General features: G+C 55.0%; 2 protein-coding genes across 3 annotated transcripts; one reads left to right on the forward strand and one right to left on the reverse strand.

Annotated features, from left to right (window-relative positions):
• Nucleotides 1-27: 27 nt before the first annotated feature.
• Nucleotides 28-4074, reverse strand: MLX (MAX dimerization protein MLX). Of its 2 annotated transcripts, none has more exons than XM_077315149.1 (8): nt 3886-4074; nt 3533-3569; nt 2916-3005; nt 2404-2537; nt 2157-2256; nt 1849-1948; nt 1437-1638; nt 28-924 (listed from the first exon to the last, which is right to left on the reverse strand). In XM_077315149.1, exons 1-8 carry the CDS (start codon nt 3931-3933, stop codon nt 868-870), a joined length of 768 nt encoding a protein of 255 aa, XP_077171264.1. In that variant the 5' UTR covers nt 3934-4074; the 3' UTR covers nt 28-867. The 2 variants fall into 2 exon arrangements, with proteins under 2 accessions (XP_077171264.1, XP_077171266.1); XM_077315151.1 differs by having other exon boundaries at nt 2404-2510; nt 3886-4054.
• DHX8 (DEAH-box helicase 8) lies at nt 4075-20706 on the forward strand. Its single transcript, XM_077315147.1, has 23 exons — nt 4075-4346; nt 4513-4598; nt 4718-4790; nt 5074-5153; nt 5650-5759; nt 6129-6431; nt 7202-7346; nt 8314-8517; nt 8965-9052; nt 9624-9721; nt 10430-10577; nt 11235-11416; nt 11732-11926; nt 12229-12414; nt 13371-13581; nt 14173-14354; nt 14903-15043; nt 15541-15696; nt 16319-16456; nt 17515-17643; nt 17853-18049; nt 19425-19604; nt 19927-20706. The coding sequence occupies exons 1-23, from the start codon at nt 4241-4243 to the stop codon at nt 20144-20146; spliced, it is 3558 nt and encodes a 1185-aa protein (XP_077171262.1). The 5' UTR covers nt 4075-4240; the 3' UTR covers nt 20147-20706.
• The last annotated feature ends 1033 nt before the right edge of the window (nt 20707-21739 follow it).

The following is a 21739-nucleotide window of genomic DNA, read 5'->3' on the forward strand; positions in this document are numbered from 1 at the left end:
ATACATCAGGCATAAATACTCAAGGAATTCAAAACATTTACCAAAATTTATTATAACTGCTTGTTGTATTATAAAAATATTTTTAAATTTCACAATTGAGGTCTGCTGAAGTCCAGAAAGGGGGTATCTAAAGGGCCAAAGGGATTATAGTGGGGGAAGGGTTGGCTTGGTCTCCCTTCTCTGTTTGCCTGCGGCTTGGAAGGGATGAAAAGGATTACCCCTTGTGACACAGAAGGTGAAGGACAAATGAAATAAGTACATCCCATCACTATACTTTACAATAGGTCCGGGGAGGGAGGATTTGATAAAGAGACACAAACATTAATTAAGGACAAATGAACTAAAAAGATTAAAGATTTTCCAAAGAACTGGGCTTTAGGGCTGGTATACTAGGACATGCAAAATCTATTACAGAACTTGGATGCGTGAGGGTGTGTGTAGCAGAGTACACAGAACTCTGCTTTAAAATTGCTTGTTTCTAGTTAACGTCCTTAAAGCAAGGCTTGGCTTAAAATCACAGCCATAGATTGAGTTGAAAAGAAGGGGTTAGGATGTCTGCGCCCCAGTGTTTCTGTACCCCTGAGAAAGGAGCCAGACTCCTTGCAGAATCTGAGGACTGGTGATGTATTGTAGATGGACCTCTCAGATGTGCAGGTCCACATGAGAGACAAGGCTCTGAAGCAAACTTGCAGCTGTTGACTCTCACAGAGAGCTGGTGGGCTCACTTGAAAGGACCACGGAGCGGAGCGTATGGTCAGAAGTCAATGCTGCCACTAGGCCCAAGAAAAACTGGAAAGAAAGTAGCATCCGGGCCTCTTGTCCTCACACAGCTATCTACTTCTTAGGCTACCAGACAGCAAGTGAGAGTTAGTACAACTGGCTTTTCAGTTGTTGCAGGACGCTGATGACGATATCCCGCAGGGTCTGGAAAGAGAACCCACAGTGAGAACAGTCAAGGAGGAGCAGGAAGGCAGGCTGGGATTAAAAAACAGATTCCTGAGTCACAGCCTCTGGCAAGGGAACACACTCCTTGTGTCCGTCCCGCCCACCTAATACAACAGGTGGAGGAACAGCCAGAAGTGTCCCCCAAATCTCCAGACTGAGTAAGCACAGCTATATCTTCCACAGGATTGGAGGATACATTCTGTACTCACATTTTCTCCTTCACACTACTGAACTAGAGTGCTTAAACACCTAAAAGGCGTAATATGTAATTAACCGTACATGCCCTGGTTCATGGTATCTGAGTAATGAATCTGGACTACAGTGTTGGCTGAATATGCCATGGGGCATAATGAAATCTACAACTTCCCCTAGTGGGCAATTTGGGCAGAGATGGAAACTCTCGGCTCCCCCACGCAAGTGGGAGCTTCTGAGGGCAGAGACCATGGAAGGCAGTAAGGCAGTGCATAGGGGCCTCCCCAAGGCACCATTACCTGCGGTTTGCAGTGCTCCTCGATCCAGCTGAAGACGCAGGCTGAGAGTTCCTGGAAGCTGGTCACCGAGATGGAGGCGTTGAAGGACTGGAAGAGGGAGTCCATGATGCCCTGGAAAACGTTGAATTTGACCTGGTCAGAGACCTGGTTCTTCCCTTCGTTTGGGTTGTCCTGATGAGCTTTGACAATCTGTTCGTAGTTCCTGAAATACATGAAGGTTTGTTGTGAGCTTGAGGAAAAGCCCAGGGCTCTCCTCTTGGGCTTGGGAGGAGAGAGACAGACAGAGAGACTCACACCCTCAAGACTTGCTCACAAGTCTGGGGTCCCTGTCTCCTACACAAGGGGAGGCTTGCATTGAAGGAGGCCGTGGGTACACATGTGCGCGCATTTCTGGCAGCATGCAAGGTCTTACACTTTCATTATTTTCAAGGCCATCACATCTTTCCGGAGTGTGGAGACCTCCTCTTCCTGCTTCTTCTTCTCTTTGTGCAAGAACTGGATATAGTCGATGGCTAAGAGAGCAAGACAGACAGGAGGTTAGAGAGCCTTACCAGCTGGGGGTGGGGAGGGGGCATAAGCAGATGGTGCTGGCCCAGCCCTCAGGAGGTGGAGCAGCAGACTGTGGCACCACCAGCCCCGGCTGCCACACAGATCCCCCCCCCTCAGAAGAAAGCCAGTTGCCAGACCGGGGGGGGGGGGGAGGCAGCCAGAGCCACTCACTCTTCTGCAGCACCACTGCCTTGCTTAACTTCTGAGAGCCGATTGAGAAGTCCTGCTGCTGGCAGGTGGGCACAATTGCTTGCAAGTCATCGTAGCCTTTCTGGAAGAGAGGCAGAGCGGCACTCAACTCCAGGGCAGGCTGCCCCCTCCCCTCCGCACCTACTGTGTGGTCTTCTCAAACAGGAGCACCACACAAGGAGGGATGCAGGACAGAACTGGGCCGGGCCTCCTCCTCCTCGAGGCTCACCTTAATGGCATCCCTCCTCTTCTGTTCGGCCTGGGTGTGAGCACGGCGGCGACGGTCCTTGTATATTTCTTTGTAGGTCTCCTGCTGATAATCGGAGTCTTCGTCATCTGCAGCAGGAGAACAGTCCTTGTCAACTAAGGGGGCAAGGCAGAGGGAAGGGGCCTGAGGGAAATAGTGGCAGGGGCTCCGGCCACTCCTGACCCACTGGATTTCAGGGGGCTCAGGGCACTTCAAGGAGACTAGACGTGATTGCCAAAGGCCAACTTTCAGAGGGCTTAGAGCACCAGTCACTTCTGAGGATTTTTTGCAAGGGGACACACACACACAGATAAACCTGCCCACCCCTCCCCGTTTGACATGGTTATCAACTTCCGTGGCCCTGATTGGAGGTGGAACAGGAAAAGACCCCAGGGGGAACACTGGCAGCAATGCCCCCTTAACATGCAGTGCCCCAGCGGAAATAAGGTGGGCGCGGTGGCAATCCTAGGGAGAGGAGAGCTGACGGTTCCTACCTGTATTTGGTACAGAAGAGGCGCTAGTGGAGCCAATGCTGTTAGCCCGAGAAGCAACACTCCCTTTCCTCCGGCTTTCCACGAACAGAGCTGAAAACACCAGAGAACATCTGATCAAGGGTGCTGGTGCACATCCAGCCGCTCTTTTGCACTGGCAGTCAGGGAAATTATATATTGGTTGATGGAAGGGATTTTTATACTGCCCTCCCCCCCATACTTTCAGGATATCCTATCTATCTGGCGTGAGATTGTAATTCGCTTCACTAGTGGAGCCCTATGACAAAACCAACGCAGAGGGCAGGTGCCTGAGGAACATGTTCAGTCTCGTGTCAGTGGCCATGGATGAATATCCCAGAGGGTGTGGGGGGGGGCACAGATTTGGTCACCATAGCCACCCCACCCCTTGCAGTTATCCCATTCATGTGACGGGGGCTACCAGGGAGGCGGGTTCCAGCGCCTGCCATGAGGCCCCCTGGGTGACCCTTGGCCAGTAACAGGCTGCAAACTGCTTCAGAAGCCTGTGGTGAGGCGGAAAGGGGTGCTCTGGCCGGCAGCCTGACCTTCTGGGGGAAAGACAAACAGGGACAGAACGCAGAAGGGGACTCCCGGGCACTTACCCGGATCCAGCCCGTTGTCACTAAAGGACGAGTCGACCTGTTTGGTGGCATCACAAGAGAGACACGTTAGACAGTTCCCCCCACCCACCCACGGGCCGACGGGGCTAGTCCTCAAAGGGCTCGCCAGGCCTGCAACCCCCCCCCCCCCCGAGCAGACGGCAGAGCCCCTGTGGCGGGCCCAGGACCCCTCCTCCTCCTCCTCCTCCTCGGGCGGCACGGGGGACTAAGGCGGGGGGGGCGCGGGACCCCCGCCCAACTCAGGCCTTGGCGACCCCCCCCCCCGGCCAGAGAGGAGAGGAAAGGCGAGGAGGGGGCTGCCTCGACCTCCCCCCCTCCCGGCCGCCCCCCCTCACCTTGCCCCCCCAGGGGTCCTCCGGAGAGACGCTCGGCGGGTCCGCCATCTTCGCCCCGCCCGCCCCGCCAGTCACGTGCCGCGGGAGGGGCGGGCGCTTCCGGGAACAGCCGGCGCCTCGGCCGGAAATGGGCGGGCGCTTCCGGGGAGGGCCGTTGCCAGCTCCTGGGCCGCTGCCGTTCTGCGGGGCCCCGCCGGAAGTGAAGCGCAGGCCAGAGGCCTGGACCCCGGCCCCGCCTGGAGGCTGGCAACCGGCCTCCCTCCCTCCCCGGAAGTGCCCTCGGGGCGCCCTTCCGGCCCCTCCCCTCCCCTGGCCCGCTGCGGGCGCGGGCGTGTGACGTCAGGGCGGCGTCGGGATGGCGGAGCCCGCGGAGGAGCTGGTGAAGCTCGAGTTCCTGTCGCTGGTCTCCAAGGTGTGCACCGAGCTCGACAACCACCTGGGCATCAACGACAAGGACCTCGGTGCGTGTCCCCCCCCCCCGGGCAAGGGGCCGGCCGGGCGGGCGGCGCTGCCTCTGCGCTCGGGGGTCCCAGTTAGGGCCTAACTCGGGGTGGGCTCGGGGGCTCCTGCCTGTTGCCGAAGGAGGGAAGTCTAAATATCTCTCCCAATGACCCTCCCGGTTTGCAGCCGAGTTCGTGATAAATCTTGCCGAAAAAAACACCACCTTCGAGGCATTCAAGACTGCCTTGGTGAAGAATGGAGCTGAGTTCACGGTGAGTAAGTACCTCTCAAAGGGGCACCTGGTGTCACCCGACTGCCGTGAGGAACAGCCGATTCAAAAATGACTTGCTGTATTAACAAGTTCTCTTTCGACCCCCTTCCTGCATTTCAGGATTCTCTTATCAGCAACTTGCTGCGCCTCATACAGACTATGCGGCCTCCTGCAAAGCCTTCCACTAGTAAAAGTGAGTGTTTTTTGGGTCTGCTGACAAAATTATGCGATGGGGGTGTGGAGATTCCCATCAGATACCTCTCTTATGGGGCCACAACCAGTAGCATTAAGTATCTGCAGATGGGTCCGAGTTGACTGTTAGATGTATTGATATTTTAAAATTGTGAGCCAACCCAGATGCTTTATTAGAGTGGGCTAAAAATGCTTTAGATACATAAAATGATTGGGAGAGTCAGAGGTTTCTAGCCATGAGACTCTGTTTCATCTTGTGTGCTTTTGTTTCCTTATCCAATCAGATGCTAAGCCAAAAACAGAAAAGGAGAAGTTGAAGGAATTGTTTCCAGCCCTCTGTAGACCAGACAACCCCATAGTCAGGGTAGGTGTGTACTTCCTTGCTATCTGCATGTACTTCTTTATGACACTTAGATTTCCCCTTGCTTGTGTTACAGAATTTGGAGTGCTTTATCCAAGGTGGGTGGGGTTCCCTGCAAATCTCCTGCCCACATACCCTTGTTTGCTTCTCTTTAAGTCTCAGGCACCTTACAGCTGCAGGACCAAGACAGGGTCCAGTTGAGGCTTCTGCAGAGGTCAAAGGGCCCTGGGGCTGCTAGGGAAGACCAAAAGAAGCAGGGCAGGCAGGACCAGCCAGTTGGGAACAAGATGGCCTAAGCGTCTTGGTTGCTGGGACCATGCTGAGGGTTGGGCACATGAGGACTGGGGACCAGTCATGGAAATCACTCTCAAGGCCAGAGTTCTTGACTGTTGGCTGGTCTCCAAGCCAAGATAAGCTCTGTGACCAAAGGCGACTGAGAGAGAGATGCTGAAATAGCCTCTCGGTTGCCTGCTGAGGGACACTATTCTTGCTCCCACAGACGATGCTGGATGAGGACGATGTTAAGGTGGCTGCAGATGCTCTGAAGGAGCTGGAAGCTTTAATGCCAGGCACCGGCAGGCAGGGGCAGCATCGGCATAGTGAGCACCGGTAGGTTCTCCCCTCCCAAAAGAAAGAGTGGCCAACCTTCAAGAGCCACAGCTTTTGGGAATAAACGTTTCCCACACAAGTGAGATGGAATGTGCAGGCCAGGCTGCCAGCCAGGCTCTCTGGCCTTGAGACTGCCAGGCCTGCCGGTCTGACTGGCCCCCATGTCAACCACCCATCTTCCTTATCTCTCACTTGGAGACTACAGTCTGCTTGACCGTCTCAGAGAGACAATCCCTGCAGAGGCAGGCTGTTGCCTGTCTGTAACTGGGTCTGGTTGGGATTGTCAGGCTGGATTCCCCCAGTCCTCATCCAAAAAGCTGAGTGGGCCGTCCTCCCCCTTGGTGTCACCTGTGGGCTTTTGTCTTCCAGGACCAAGAAAAGGCACCGGAGCCGCAGCCGCAGCAGAGACCGGGCTCGGAAGTGCCACAGGAAGTCCTCTCGCTCCGAGACGCAAGAACGGAGCAAGGGGAAGTCCAGGCCCCGCTCCCGAAGCAGAAGCCCAAGCCGAGACCGACGGGAGCGGGAGAAGCCCGCGGAGAAAGGTGGCGAGCGGTGGAGGGACAAGCATGTGGACCGGCCTCCTCCAGAGGAGCCTTCCATCGGTGACATCTACAATGGCAAAGTCACCAGCATCATGCAGTTTGGCTGCTTTGTCCAGCTGGAAGGGCTCAGGTACCCAGCTCCAGGGGAACCCCCTCTGCAGAGGCTCACAGCCTGCCACTTGCTTCTAGGTGGTGCCAAGTTTTACAATCCCCCAAAACACCGGCTGTACTATGCCAGCGGGATGACGTGGTTTCTAATTTGGTTTGATTCCCTGCTCCTCCTCCACATGCAGCCAGCTGGGTGGCCTTGGGCTAGTCACTGTCCTGTTTGAGCTGTTCTCACAGAGCAGTTTCTCTCAGCCTCCCCTCCATCACAGGGTGTCGGTTGTGGAGGGAGGAAGGCGATTGGAGGCCGCTTTGAGACTCCCTTGGGTAGTGAAAAGCAAGGTATAAAACCAGCTCTTCTGCTGCTGCTGCTTAGCTTCTGAGGTCAGTTGGACTTGTCTGAGGTATCCTGGCCAGGTATACATGGTTAATTCTTAAGGGAGCAAAACAAGCACTTGTTATTTTAGGAGATGCCTGGGCACCATGGCCCCTTGGCTATGTAAGGCCAGACTTGTGCCAAGCTGTCCTGTTCTTACAACACAGCCGGGCCCATAAGCCACCTGGTGTTCAGCTGGGTGATCACAGGTAGTACAGGCTTGCCTGTGGCCGTGGCTGTAGCCCTAAGTGTGGGTATGCTCAAGCTGTAAATCTGCAGCTCCTGGCAGGAGGTGTGCTTGTTGCAGTGATCCCTGCCACCAGTCATCTTTGGAGGGGGGTGGGGTGGGGGGTCTGCACCCTGGAGATGTGGCGGATGTTTACACTCTCTTCTGCCCTCTTTGTCCACCGCTGTTTCAGGAAGCGCTGGGAAGGGCTTGTCCACATCTCAGAGCTGCGCCGTGAAGGGCGTGTGGCCAACGTGGCTGATGTGGTCAGCAAAGGCCAGAGGGTAAAGGTCAAAGTGTTGTCATTCACCGGCTCCAAAACTAGCCTCAGCATGAAGGTAAGATCCAGGGCGGTGCAAGTAATCTCTCCTACTGTGTTCCTCTAGCTCGCTCTCTCCTGGGACATTGTGTCGTGGGCCTCCCGGTTGTCAGGAAGAACCTCCTCCCAAGTGCCTGCTGCGATCCTAAATGTTGTTAACTGCACCAAGGGTGGGGCCATGTAAATCTAAGAAATCAATAAATAAAATGCTTAGGAACATTGGCAAGAATGTGACAGTGCAAGTGTATGATCTCTTACTAGTATGTAATACTACACGTAGATACCTGCGGAGGCCTTGGCAGCCTCTTACTGTGTAGTGAGATTCCAGTGGGTGGCTGTGGGGGTCTGAAGCAGCAGAACCAGTTTGAGTCCAGGGCAGGAGACCTTTCCAAGACCGGCAGGTCTTTATTCAAGCATAACGAGGCTGTTTTCCAGAAACGAGGGCCTCACAGGGATAACAAGCTACATTTAAGAAGTTATTGTTTGTGTGCGTTCGACTCTGGGAGGGAAGTCATAGTAAAGGAAATAAAAATGGCAAGATTAGAGACAGAGGCATTCCCAGGTGTGGAACTTGGCTTGTTATGCCTGGAAGGCCCTTGCTTCTGTTAAACAGCTTCGTTATACTGTGTGCTAATTCATGTTTCGCCCTCTGGCTATATGTGTGGACCCGTAATTCCCATTTCATTGTGTCCAAGGAAGTGCGCATGCACAAGGAAGCTCATGTGGGTCTTTAAAGTGTGGCTGAATTTAAACTTAGTGTTAGTCTGTAGTTAGTTCGACTTGGGTTCTGGGTCTAACGTGGTCTAGTGGTATTGAGAGGCTGAGAGATCTGGCATGGATCCACGGTCCTGTGTCTCCTACTTGGGCCAAGTGCTTCTTTCTGCAGGAGACTGGCTAGTCAGAAATTTAGGGTGCTTCAGTTTCCTTTTTGTGACATCCACGCTCTACCCTTGGAAGATGCCCAGTTGGTTACTGTTTCGCTTTAGGATGTGGATCAAGACACAGGGGAAGACTTGAACCCCAACCGACGGCGGAACCTGGTGGGAGAGGCCAACGAGGAGGCGGCTATGAGGAACCCAGACCGGCCCACTCATCTGTCCTTGGTCAGCGCCCCGGAGGTGGAAGATGATGCCCTGGAGCGGAAGCGCCTCACCCGTATTTCGGACCCAGAGAAGTGGGAAATCAAGCAGGTAGCGTTTTCCTTTTTTATAACAACTCTCTGTTGATAATCTCTTGGAAGCTGGGAGCTGCAGCGGCAGGACAAAGCCCCTCCTTCTGTTTTGTGTCCTGGCTGCCCTCCAAGGTGGTGGCTATGCCCTTAGCAGACGCAGGCAGTCCTGTGAGTCTCTCTGCTTTCTCGCTTTCAGCTGGCAGCTGGCAGCTGGCGGGAGACCCAGCCCAACTGTGCCTCTCCTTTGCCACTGGGCCTCCCTCTTGGGCAAAAAGAGTGGTGGTCAAGGTGTCCTTTGTTTGTTATTTGTAAGGGGTCTGGTGGGCCTCAGGATCAAGGGCAGGTTACAAAACAGTGCACAGTGCACTGTCTTTCAAGAGGCCCTCGTAAGTGGAGCCTGTGTTCACAGTGAGGCACCGGGGCTTGTGGGTGAGTCGTAGTCAGGGGCTGCCCTTTCTCTTCCCAGATGATCGCTGCCAACGTGCTCTCCAAGGAAGAGTTCCCGGACTTCGACGAGGAAACGGGGATCCTGCCAAAAGTCGATGATGAGGAAGGCAAGGGCTGTCTGGGTTCTGTAGTGCTTGAGAGCCAACGGGGTGTTGTGGATGAGAGCGGCAGATTCTAATCTGGGCTTGGTTACTCACTCCTCCTCCTACCCAGGCAGCCAGCTGGACGACCTTGGGCCAGTCACAGTTCTCTTAGTGCTATTCTCACAGAGCAGTTCTCTCAGAACTCTTCCAACCTCACAGGGCATCATTTGTGGGGAGAGGAAGGGAAGGCGATTGTAAACTAGCTGTTGAGCTTTTTCTGGGCTATGGGGCTGCGGTCTGGTTCTTTTAGTCCCCGATTTCCAGGAGTGGGTCGGCCTGGAGGGCACTAGAGGCCAGCCTCTGGTGTGTTTGGTATAGAAAATTGGTGGCCAAACTACAGTTCTCCAGATGTCCATGGACTACAATTCCCATGAGTCCCCGCCAGCATACTGTGCTGGCAGTGTCTCATGGGAATTGTAGTCCATGGACATCTGGAGAACCGCAGTTAGGCCGCCCCTGACATAGGAGGTTTGTGGAAGGAGCTTTGGCTGCAAATCAGGGCCTGTCTGTAACTGGGTCTGGTTCCCTTGGCCAGATGAGGACCTCGAAATTGAACTCGTGGAGGAGGAGCCGCCGTTCCTGCGAGGGCACACAAAGCAGAGCATGGACATGAGCCCCATCAAGATCGTGAAGGTGACGGCGTCTTGGTTGTGCGGGAGCCGCAATGATTGGGTGCCCTGGGGAGGAACAGCAGGTGGGCGGGGTGGGCTGCCCTTTAAAACTAAGAAGCAGGATCTGTAGAACGAAGATTCAAGCCAGGGGCACCTTAAGGCCAACAAAGTTTTACTCAAGGGGTAAGTTTTCGTGTGCAGGCACACCTTGTCAGATGCACACAAAAGCTTACCCCTTGAACGGAACTTTGTTGGTCTTAAAGGTGCTGCTGGGCTCAAACGTTGTTCTGCTGCTTCGGACCGACACGGCCACCCACCATCGGTGTCCACTGAGCGGCAGGTGCTCCTGGCACCCCTTGAGGGAAGAAGCCCCGGCCCCTCTTCCTCCGGGGAAGCATGCCAAGGGGCTGTATTTCCTACCCGTACGATGTGGGAGGGAGCGTATTTGTGTGTGTGTATGCGAGGGGGGAGGGGGATCAGCTGATTTGTAATTTATATTCTGCTCTTGCATACTGGAGCATATTGTGTGGATCTCTTTCTCCCTGTCCATTCATAAGATCCAATTTTACCCGAGGGATCCTTTTTGCCCTCCTCCTGAAAGGAGACCTGTGAGCTCCTCAGAGCTGACTTTGAGCACATTGGAGGTGGAGCAGCAGCACTTCGGAGCCAGGGCCAGAGGTGGGCCTGCTGCTGGCAAAGAGGTGTGCCTTTTTTTCTCCTTCTTCCGCAGAACCCTGACGGCTCCCTCTCTCAAGCAGCCATGATGCAGAGTGCCCTTGCGAAGGAGAGGAGAGAACTGAAACAAGCGCAGCGGGAGGCAGAGATGGACTCCATCCCCATGGGGCTCAACAAGCACTGGGTGGACCCCCTTCCAGACGGTACAAGAAGCCCCTTCAGACCTCTCCTTTCCTCAGCGCTTCTGTCGGGCGCAGTCTGGCATTCTGCTTCACTTTAAATCTGAGTGGGGAATGCAGACAGTTCAGTAGATCTATTCAGCCTCAAGCCAGCAGCTCAGAGTTGGGGTTTTGGTCTGGAGTTCCTTCTCCACTGCTTATCGGACCTTAAGGAGCCAGCCAAATTGGCAGGGCTGGACCAAGCTGTCTGAACAAGGCAGGGCTTCCTGCCCTGATGTGTTCCGTTGTCCAGTTTGGTGCCAGTTGAGGCGAAGGCCACTCGCTTAGCTGGTGCTGAAAAGAGAGTCGATAGCTTCATGCAGAAGCTCAGTAGCTGTTACCAAGGGGCTTCCTGGCTTGCTGCTGCTGCTGCTGTGATTCCACTGTGGGAGGCAGGTCAGACCTGACTGTCTGATCTGGCAAAGTAACCTGAAAACTAACTCCCTGTTGTCCTCCTCTCACTCAGTGTGTTCCTAGTTGAGTCCAGGGCGCTGTGCTCTCTCCTCCAGCAAAACCTCTCTCTAGCTCATCCTCCCTGCCTTCCTTTGTACTGCCCAACTAACTGGGTTACGAGGCTGTTCGTTATACCCCTTTTCTCTCTCTCTCTCTCTCTCTCTCTCTCTCTCTCTGTGTCTTCCGCAGTGGACGGGAGGCAAATTGCTGCCAACATGCGGGGGATCGGAATGATGCCAAATGACATCCCCGAGTGGAAGAAGCATGCGTTTGGGGGCAACAAAGCCTCTTACGGTAAAAAGACTCAGCTGTCCATCATCGAACAGCGGGAAAGCCTCCCCATTTTCCGGCTAAAGGATCAGCTCATCCAGGTGAGGGCAGGAAAAAAAAAAAGGACCAAGGAGCCATCTAGGCCAGCCTCCCCACCTGCTGATCATGGCGGCCTGGGCAGCACCACAGACTCTACCAGTAGACCCCCCCCCCTGGCAGGGGTAGCCCAGGCAAGCCGATCCCGCAGGCCTCAGACCCTCAGCTGTGCATGTGCCATATATATTAAATAAATAAATAAATAACCAGTAGACCGAAATCCAGAAGGGGCACATCTCCTTTGGTTCCCACCAGTGGGGAGAAAATTGAGATCCAGATGGGTGTCCTACTTGCCTAACTGTTGGCTGTTCCCTTTCCAGGCAGTCCACGATAACCAGATCCTGATAGTCATTGGCGAAACGGGCTCTGGGAAGACCACTCAGATCACCCAGTACCTGGCTGAGGCCGGCTACACCTCCCGGGGGAAGATTGGGTGCACCCAGCCCCGTCGCGTGGCTGCCATGTCTGTGGCCAAGAGGGTATCGGAGGAGTTTGGCTGCTGCTTGGGCCAGGAGGTAAGAGGGGCTGTGAGGCAGGTGGGGGGAGTGTGTGTGTGTCGGCCAGTGCACCCGTGCCTCCCCCTGCAGCGCAGCGCTGGCTGCTCCAGGCGGGGACGGCCACTTTGGCAGCTGACCGGCACAACCCGAGCTCCAGCTGCTGAAATGACAGCAACAGTAAGGGAAGAATTGGAACTACTCACTTTAACGTCTGGAAGCAAAGCCCGTGAACTTCTGTCATTTGGAACTGCAGCAAGGGCCGGAGGTGGAGAAGCAGCTCTCTGTTCAGTGCCGCTTTTGTTTCCTCCCCCCGCCGGCAGGTTGGCTACACCATCCGATTTGAGGACTGCACGAGCCCAGAGACCGTGATCAAGTACATGACGGACGGCATGCTGCTGCGGGAGTGCCTCATCGACCCCGACCTCACGCAGTACGCCATCATCATGCTGGACGAAGCGCATGAGCGCACCATCCACACCGACGTGCTCTTCGGCCTCCTGAAAAAGGTTGCGGCTCCCTCAGTCCCCCCCCCCCCGTGATGCCTCTGAAACCATGTTGTACCATGTAGTAGCCAGGGAGACGGATAGCAGAGTCCTCCCCCTCCCTGTCAGTCAGTCTGAGAGCCAGCGTGGGGGGGGAGGGGGGTGAAGAGAGGCAACCTCTAATCTGGAGAGCCGGGCTTGATTCCCCACTCCTCCTTCACATGCAGCCTGTTGGGTGGCCTTGGGCCAGTCACAGTTCTCCCAGAGCTCTCTTAGCCTCACCCATCTCACAGGGGGTGCCTGTTGTGGTGAGAAAAAGGGAAAGGGGGTTGCAGACTGCTTTGAGACTCCTTCAGGTAGTGAAAAATGGGGTAGGTCTAAAATCTAGCTCTACTTCTTTACTCACCAATCACCCCAGATGTTTATTTGGGGTGTCTGCAGAGCAGCTAACACCCAATCTAGGCTTGTGGGAGTGAAAGATGCTACGATGTCAGCTCAGACCAGAGAGTGGGTTGAGTCTTCAGAGAGAAGAGAGAATGCGGGGGGGGGGGACACCTCGTGCCTTCAGGGTAACTGGATGGAACCAAGGAATGTGTGGAGATAGGGCCTGTGTCTTCAGAGAGCGGAGGGAGAAAGAGAGAGGAGTGCTTAGGAGACTAATGGCCTTAAGCAGGCAGAATCCTTCCTCAGAAGCCTTTTGTAGTCTCAGGCTTGGTCTCCTGTGAGGAAGCAGGCCACCTCGCAGTGAATACATTGGGCCAGAAGACACCACGACTGTCTCAGAGACCAGTTTCTGAGGGAAGCTGACCAAGGATTTGTGGTTTCTGGAAAGAGCTCGCATCTACACACTTTGTGAGGATGACCTGTTCCCCAAGGATAAAAGCTTGGCTGTTCAGCTGCTCTGTGCCCCCAGGAGCTGGCTGGCATTTCTTCCTGTGTTGCTGTGCCTTGATGCTCCCTGTCTCCTTTCTCTGCTGCAGACTGTTCAGAAGAGGCAGGACATGAAGCTGATTGTGACTTCGGCCACTCTGGATGCCGTCAAGTTCTCTCAGTATTTCTACGAGGCTCCCATCTTCACCATCCCAGGCAGGACGTACCCAGTGGAGATTCTCTACACAAAGGAGCCAGAAACGGATTACCTGGACGCCAGCCTGATCACGGTCATGCAGATTCACCTGACAGAGCCCCCAGGTAGAGGGGCAGAGTGGCTCCTTTCCCAAATGAGGGCTCATGTTCTTGCAGAGGAAATGCTTCTCCCCTTGAACACTTTTAAGTTCTATTGGCCGTTGTCGAATAGCTCAACCTGCCGTTCTTCAGTCGGTGGGGGGAGGTATCCTGGTGGGAGTTGTCCCTTCTCTTATGGGCAGATATTTCCCCAAAAGGCACTTTTCTGGGGGCACCTCCGTGGGTGGGGTGGGTGGGGGTGTAACTTGGTCCCCATAAAGCAAATCCTCACCAAAAGGCAGGTAGAGGAGAGTCAGCAGGAGAGCTCCTGCAAGTTTGGTGTCTCTAAAATGCTTGGGGGGGGGGCAGTATTCTAGAGAACTACCAACCAAGCTGGTTCATTTGGTCCCCAAAAGTTTGTTACGGTTAGTGGTTTGCGAAACAGGTGTGCCACAGATGGAACCATGTTTTCGTCGGTTGTGCCTGTCCCTCCTTATCGGCATAGCAGGGGTGCCTGACCGGGGTCTCATGCCTGTGTGTCCCGGGAAGGGCACAGGTTGTGTGTTGGCCTGGCCGTTGGGGGCTCTGACCATGAGGACCGGTTTCCCTTTTGGGCAGGAGATATCCTCGTGTTTCTAACCGGCCAAGAGGAGATTGACACAGCCTGCGAGATTCTCTATGAGCGGATGAAGTCGCTGGGCCCAGACGTGCCGGAGCTGATTATCCTCCCTGTCTACTCTGCCTTGCCCAGCGAGATGCAGACGCGGATTTTTGATCCTGCTCCGCCAGGCAGTCGAAAGGTAACGGTTCAGTTAATTCCTAGAAAAAGAGCTGTTTTTTATACCCCACTTTTCACTCCCCGAAAGAGTCCCAAAGCAGCTTACAAGCACCTTCCCCTTCCTCTCCTCACAACAGACACCCATTGAGGTTGGTGGGGCTGAGAGCTCTGGGAGAACTGTGACTAGCCCAAGGTCACACAGCTGGCTGCATGGGGAGGAGGAAGGGGGAATCAAACCTGGGTCTTCAGATGAGTTTTGTTCGCCATTGTTTTCTTTGGAACTTCTTATGATTCCATTGGCCTTAAATTACTATTCCAGGATTTGGTTAACTATGTAACTTTTTCCGACAGTTTGTTGTTAGCCTTAGTTCCCTGCTCATTCTTGTCAACTGCGTTTGACTTAGTTCTTCAGATGTCTTCCCGGAGGAAAAAAATGTGGAGAGATGGGTTTCATCTTTTTTGCGTGTGACATGTCTCTACACTGTGTTGAGCTGAAGCATCTGGGATCATCCTGGATTCCTGAGCTTTTTGCCTGCCTTGAGCACTGCCCCCTCCCTCCTCTCTGCTTAGGTCGTGATTGCCACGAACATTGCGGAGACTTCGCTGACGATCGATGGCATCTACTATGTGGTGGATCCTGGGTTTGTGAAGCAGAAGGTGTACAACTCCAAGACAGGCATTGACCAGCTGGTGGTGACGCCCATTTCACAGGTCAGCACACTCCCAGATCCCGGGTGAGCGGCCGCGTTGGGCTGAAGCAGCAGGACGAAGTTGGACCCCAGAGAGTGCCTCCTAGGTTGTCCTGATGAGTTTGACATGGCTGCTGTGCCAGGCCTTGGTCCTCCAGCACGTCTTCTCCAGAATAGGCTGCCTCCCCCCCCCCCCCGCTTGAAAGTCCACCCCTCAGACAAACTCCATATCCCCCCCCTCCCCCAATTCAGCAGCCTCATAAAGAGGTCTTCAGATGAATGGGGATAATTATTGAATTTTAATTGTAACTTTTAGTATTTAAAAGCCCAAATTAAACTTTATTCTGTGTTTTAACCCCTTGCAAAAGAAGTGGGCGGGGCTGGCCCTGCCCTTGCTGCCTCGCCTCCCCTCCCCTCCTGTGCGGCCCCTCGGCCCCTGGGGCTGAAGCCCACAACGTGTGGAGGCAGCGGGAGCCCTTTGCTTGGCCCTTTGGCCGCTGACCTTTGCCCTTCTGACAGGCCCAGGCAAAGCAGCGAGCGGGCCGAGCTGGGAGGACCGGTCCAGGGAAGTGCTACCGGCTGTACACCGAGCGGGCCTACCGCGATGAGATGCTGACCACCAACGTGCCCGAGATCCAGAGGACCAACCTGGCCAGCACGGTGCTCTCTCTCAAGGTGAAGCACTGAGCCCCTTTGCCTTGCACAAGCCCCAGCAGCCGGGCCCGGCGTATCTCAAGGGTCCCTGGGTTATACAATTTCAGTACGACCAAGTTTCTCGTCTGTGGCCAAAGGCTGTTGCAGAGTGATACACGTACAAAGCAGAATTACAAATACCAACATGTAGCAGTCTAGAGCATTAGAAACAGTCTAAAACATTGAAACAGTCTGCCCAGAAAGTACTCGTTATGAAAAAGAATGGCCTTTTGTGATGCAGCTCTTGTGATGCTGGCCCGTATTTTCCTGGCTGCTGAAGCAAAGAGGGGCTCTCCATAGAGACAACTGAGAGAAGAAAGAGCAGCTTCTTGGAGCCTGGCGAAGAATTTCCGCCCAGTAAAAGCACTGTCAGAAACTGGGTTCTGTAGAATGGAGGCCAGGGTAAAACCTGGTGCGTGGGTGGGGCCTCTGGAACAGAAGTGCCGCAGGTGCAGAGGTGTGAAGCGTAACGTCCAAATAATCAGCTCCCGGAATGAATCTCTCGGGACCGGCGCTGGGCGTTGTGTTTGCAGGGTCTGAGTGGGCGTATTCCGAGCATGGCTCACCTGCCTGCCTTCCTCCCTTCTTCCCCGATCACACACAGGCCATGGGGATAAATGACCTGCTGTCCTTCGATTTCATGGATGCCCCGCCAATGGAGACCCTGATCACCGCCATGGAGCAGCTGTACACCCTGGGAGCCTTGGATGACGAGGGGCTGCTGACCCGCCTGGGGCGCCGGGTAGGCCTGCAACGTGCCCCTGGGAGAGGCGGGTGGGAATCCCGGGCTCTGCAGTGTCCGGAACAAGCCCGTGCGTCTGCATGGACGGGCCTCTCTCGGGCAAGTCCCTCTGCTCCCAAGAAACATCCGCATTGATGGGGAACAGCAGCCAGGCCCGGTCTGCTGGGGTGGGGCTGGGGGGTCTAGCAGCCATGCAGAGCAGTGGAGACAAGCACTTGGCCCCACTGGTGGGTGGGATTGCAGCTTCCCTGCCTTCGGCTTTTCCTCCACCACAGCCCAAACAGCTCTTGGGAAAACGGGACCTGGTGTGAGCGTGTGTGTTTGTGTGTGTGTGTGTGGGGGGGGGGATCAACAAGAATGGCCCCACTGTTCTATGGGGAAATCCTCTCTCCCATCAAGCCCCTGGATCTGGGTGGGATGCTGGACATTTTAACAGCTGCACTGAACTTTGGAGGAAGGAGGGAAAGAAGACATATTTTGGGATTTGTTCCCCCTCCATCCTCACACCTAAAAGGAAGAAGAAGAAGGGTTGAGTCTCAAAGCGGCCTTCCCTTCCTCTCCCCACAACAGGCACCCTGTGAGGGAGGTGGAATTGAGAGCTCTGACAGGACTGCTCTGTGAGAATGGCTAGTCCAGGACAGTGACTAGTCCAGCTTGGCTGCTTATGGAGGAGCGGGGAATCAAACCCAGCTCTCCAGATTAGAAGCTGCCACTCTGAACCACGACCCCTGGCTGGCTAGAAATTGCCTTGAAACACAGAAAAAAGGGCAAATTTGGGTTCCCGGCATGCCGGATTGTGTGGCAAGTGAGAGATCCTGTGGCCTTGTGTGTGTTCAGCCCAGCGTGCCATGCTTGAAGCTGGAGGCAGACATATTGCCCTGCAGGCATCCTCTGTGGGAGGGGAGCAGGGGCTTCTTGAGGGGGGCCTGACCGTGCAAAGGATAAGCCGGACAGGACCGCCCTCTGCCCCTCATTCCGGCTGCTCTGTTTCCTGCCGGGGGCTGTGTGGATCCAGGCCGAGCTGAGCCAGCCCCTCTTCCCCCTCTCTCTCCGGGCAGATGGCTGAATTCCCTCTGGAGCCCATGCTGTGCAAGATGCTCATCATGTCTGTGCACCTGGGGTGCAGCGAGGAGATGCTCACCATCGTCTCCATGCTCTCCGTGCAGAATGTCTTCTACCGGCCCAAGGTAAGCCGGAGAGAAGCAAGTGGCAGGAGGGGACCTTGTTAAACTTTCCAATCTTGAAGAGCGTCATTTATATGGTGGAGTCTTTGTGGGTCCCGAGCCCTGGAGTGTCCCTGACTTAGGAGCCAGCTTTGCACCGGTTTAGTGTCCCGGTGTAAGAATGCCTGGAAGGATTGGGGCTGGTGAATGCCGCCTTCTGGTTATGTGTGTAGGACAAGCAAGCTCTTGCAGACCAGAAGAAAGCCAAGTTCCACCAGACCGAAGGGGACCACCTCACGCTCCTGGCTGTCTATAACTCCTGGAAGAACAACAAGTTCTCCAACCCCTGGTGCTACGAGAACTTCATCCAGGCCCGCTCACTGCGCCGGGCACAAGACATTCGCAAGCAAATGCTGGGCATCATGGACAGGTAGGTGCAGGACTGCGGGCAGGCGGAAGAGGGCGCGGTTCAGGTTAATGCGGAGTCTTGCTCTCCGTTCAAAACAAGCAACCGCTCGGGTGGCTTTTATGTCTGTGCAGCATCAGCACTCAGGGTGGAGGCCCATATGTAGCCTCATGTTCACCATTTGTTTGCTTGCTCAAATCACACACGTCCCAGGGACAGCAGGCAGCCATGCAGCGTTTGAAGCAGGCTCTTTTTGCAACCGTACAGCCAGCAGCATTAAAGCCCTTTGGCACATGATCCAAATGTACAGGGCTGAGCTGTAGCTGCCCGGCAGCTGTAGCACAGCGCATGATGTCCGGGTGCTTTTGCACCTGCATGGTGGGTGGCGTCCCTTTTGTGCTGCTGACGCATGATCAGCACTGGCTTAGGCAGCAGCTCAACAAATATGCAACCCCCTTGGCTGTGGGAGTTGGGAAAGGAACCGGGACCAGGCTTGGGATGTCAGCAGGTACGAACGAGTCAAGCCTTCCCCTGTTCTTCCACCTGAGCATGCTCACCACAGACAAGGGAAACACCTGTTTAAAAATCTGGCCCATAAAGCCAAAGGCATGGGGGAGAGGACAGCCATAGCAAGGTTGTGTGAGGACGCACAAACACAAAGGATTTGTGGGTGAGTCTGTGCAGCGGGCAGAGCTAGAATAAAGATGTGCATCATGCAGCTCCTTTCCCCGCCTTGGGCCTGGCACCAAACCTCTGGGAACTGCATCTGTTTCCCTCCCAGGTGGCTTCTGCCAGCCAGTGAACCTTTCCTGCTGGTCAGCAGGCCCTCATTAAACACTCCTTTTCCATTGACAAAATGGTTTTATATTTGAATGTCATCTTTGTGGGGCCTGCTGATGTTCAGAAGGGTCAAAAGGAACTTTTGGACGGAGCAGTTCTCTGTAGTCCTAGAACAAAGCTTAAGGCCAGCGTCACCTTTAAGACCTACCAAGTTTTATTCAAGGGAGAAGCTCTTACTGAATGTTTTTAAATATATATTTATCTGTATTTTATTCAAGTTATAAATTTTAACAAAACATCTTCCGTTTTTTAAAATATATATTTGTACTTTAACTGCTCCTTGGACGTTTTGCTTGCTGCCTTGGGGCGCCTTGTCTGCACACAAAAGCTCAGACCCTAAATGAGACTTTTCTGGCCTTGAGGGGGCTGCTGGAGTCTGTCCTGACGCTCCAGATCAACACGGAGACTCCCCCCGGATCTGTAGACCAAAGGCCAAGGGATCTACCAGTGGAGGGGGGCCGACTGGTACAATATTCAGCGAATTGGAGGGGGGGTGTTCGAGTCTAGACCGCGAGCTCAGCTTCATTTGCGTTCTGAATTCTTCCGTCTTCCTTGGCAGGCACAAGTTGGACGTCGTCTCTTGTGGGAAAGCAACCGTGCGAGTCCAGAAGGCCATCTGCAGTGGTTTCTTCCGGAATGCGGCCAAGAAAGATCCCCAGGAGGGCTATCGGACCTTGATCGACCAGCAGGTGGTCTATATCCACCCCTCGAGTGCCCTCTTCAACCGCCAGCCTGAATGGTGAGGGGGGGGGGTGGAGCGTAGGGAGGGCGGGGAACCCACAAAGCGGGGGGGGGGGGAGGTTGCTGCCTTTGCACTTAGTGCCAAGTGTCTGGGGAGGAGCCCTAAGGACTCCGTCGCCTGAACCTTTTGGGGGAAGGGGGTCAGGGGCTACAGTCTCGGCTCCAGGTCTCCCGTAATGCCTTTCCACAGCCTCGTTGCAGGCGGAGGGTGTGCCGGAGGGGCCTGTTCCTCCTCCTCCTCCCTCGGTCCTTCCTCTCTGCCCCGTGTGCGTGCATGAGAGAGGTTTTGGGTGTCCTAACCGGCCGCTTCCTCCCCGCAGGGTGGTGTACCATGAGCTGGTGCTGACCACCAAGGAGTACATGCGGGAGGTCACCACCATCGACCCCCGCTGGCTGGTGGAGTTTGCCCCGGCCTTCTTCAAGGTTTCCGACCCCACTAAGCTCAGCAAGCAGAAGAAGCAGCAGCGCCTGGAGCCGCTTTACAACCGCTACGAGGAGCCCAACGCCTGGAGGATATCGCGGGCCTTCCGGCGCCGCTGAGCCCTCTCGCGGGCGTGTCGAGAACGGTCAGAGCCCCCGGGTCCTGCTGCCCAGCACCAAGCGAGCCCGGGGGAAGGGAAGCCGCCCGCAGCCAGCGTCCGATTGGCTGCCCCGGCTGGGTCAGAGGCTCTGCGCCTTGGAGAGGAGCGTTCCGGACCTCCGTTTCCACCGTGTCTGATGAGCGACAGGCGCTGCTTGGAAAGGCCCAACAGAATTTCAGCTTCGTGTTACCCAAAGAAGGAGCACCCACTTTTTCCCCGGGGACGTGGGCCTCTTCTCTCCCCGCGCTCAGGCTGGTCTTCTGCATCAGAACCACCCACGGGCAGGGCAGTCGGACGGAGAAATTGGGGAGGCCGCCCACGCGGCCAAGGGAGGGCCCAGTCTTGGGAGCGGCAGGCAGTCTGTGTCCCTGCCCTTCGGAGCGGCTTCGGGAAGGTTAACGGAATTTGGTGAAACGTTCCCTGCATTTACCATAGAATTGTACATACCTCCTGGTTTTGATCCAAAACCTTCTCAAACAAGTTTTTACAAGGCAGAAAATAAAGGCAAATCTACAGATACTGTTGGCCTGACGCAATCTTATTTGTGTACGCTCAAAACTGTAGACTTTGGTCGGTGGGTATAAAAACCAACTCTCCTCCTTCACTCTCCTGAAGTCATTCTTCCTGCAGTCTGGAAGTTGGTCTCCACACCTTCTCAGCTCAGAGTCGCCAGGGAAATGCTCACACTGCCGGCCCACCTACCTACCTACCTACCTACCACGCTACTCCTTCTCCCCTGCCCTCGGTAGTCTCCCACCCGCTTTCCATGCTAACGTGGTCGGTCCTCATAGTTCCCCTGGCCTAGGGCTCCCCCCCCCCCTTTAAATACACAGCAGTTCTCCTAGAGGAGCAGCAGAGCCCTTGAGCTGGCCCCGCCTCCGTCCCGAGCCCCAGAGATCACGGCTTCAGGAATCGGAAGGGGCTTTCGAGCCCCTTCGGCAGGGCCTGTTCCAGGGGGGATCCCACCGCCCAGGCTCACTTCTGGAGGGGAGGTGGAGGCCGTTCTGGGGGGTGGTGCTGCTTGGAAGAGCCACGTGGCTCCTGAGCCCTGCAGTGTCCCTGACTTAAGAGCCTCTCCTCAAAGCTGCGAAAGTCAAGGCTGGCATTTGGAATGCTGGCCGGATCCCTGGAACGCACCCTCATAGCCAGCCAGCATCACTCAAGACCTCCTGAGAACATCTAGACTGACCTGCTGAGGAGAAGGCAGCCCTCCGGCACAGTGCTAGTTCGGCAACACAGAGGAGAAAGCCTACAGAAGACCTTATAAACTCCCTCTGTAGCACACGAGGAAGAGGCTAAGAAATATTCCAAGGAAATACATGGTATGAAGCGGGCCCCCTCCCAATGCCTAAAAGAAATGTTAGACTCAAAAAGAGCAAAGCCAAAGTACAGGGAAGGCACACAACGACGACCCTACAGTGATGGTCCAAGGAGCAGCGATGCAGCTGAACTAGCAGGAGCCGAGAGCCTTGCTTTCCGTCCAAACGTCCCTTTCCCACTGGGCATGCGCATGGCGGGTGTTGTGGAGGAGGCAGCGGATTCCTCTGGATCA

The sequence above is a fragment of the Paroedura picta genome, chromosome 16 (assembly GCF_049243985.1).
Source record: "Paroedura picta isolate Pp20150507F chromosome 16, Ppicta_v3.0, whole genome shotgun sequence".
NCBI classification, from domain to species: Eukaryota; Metazoa; Chordata; class Lepidosauria; order Squamata; family Gekkonidae; genus Paroedura; species Paroedura picta.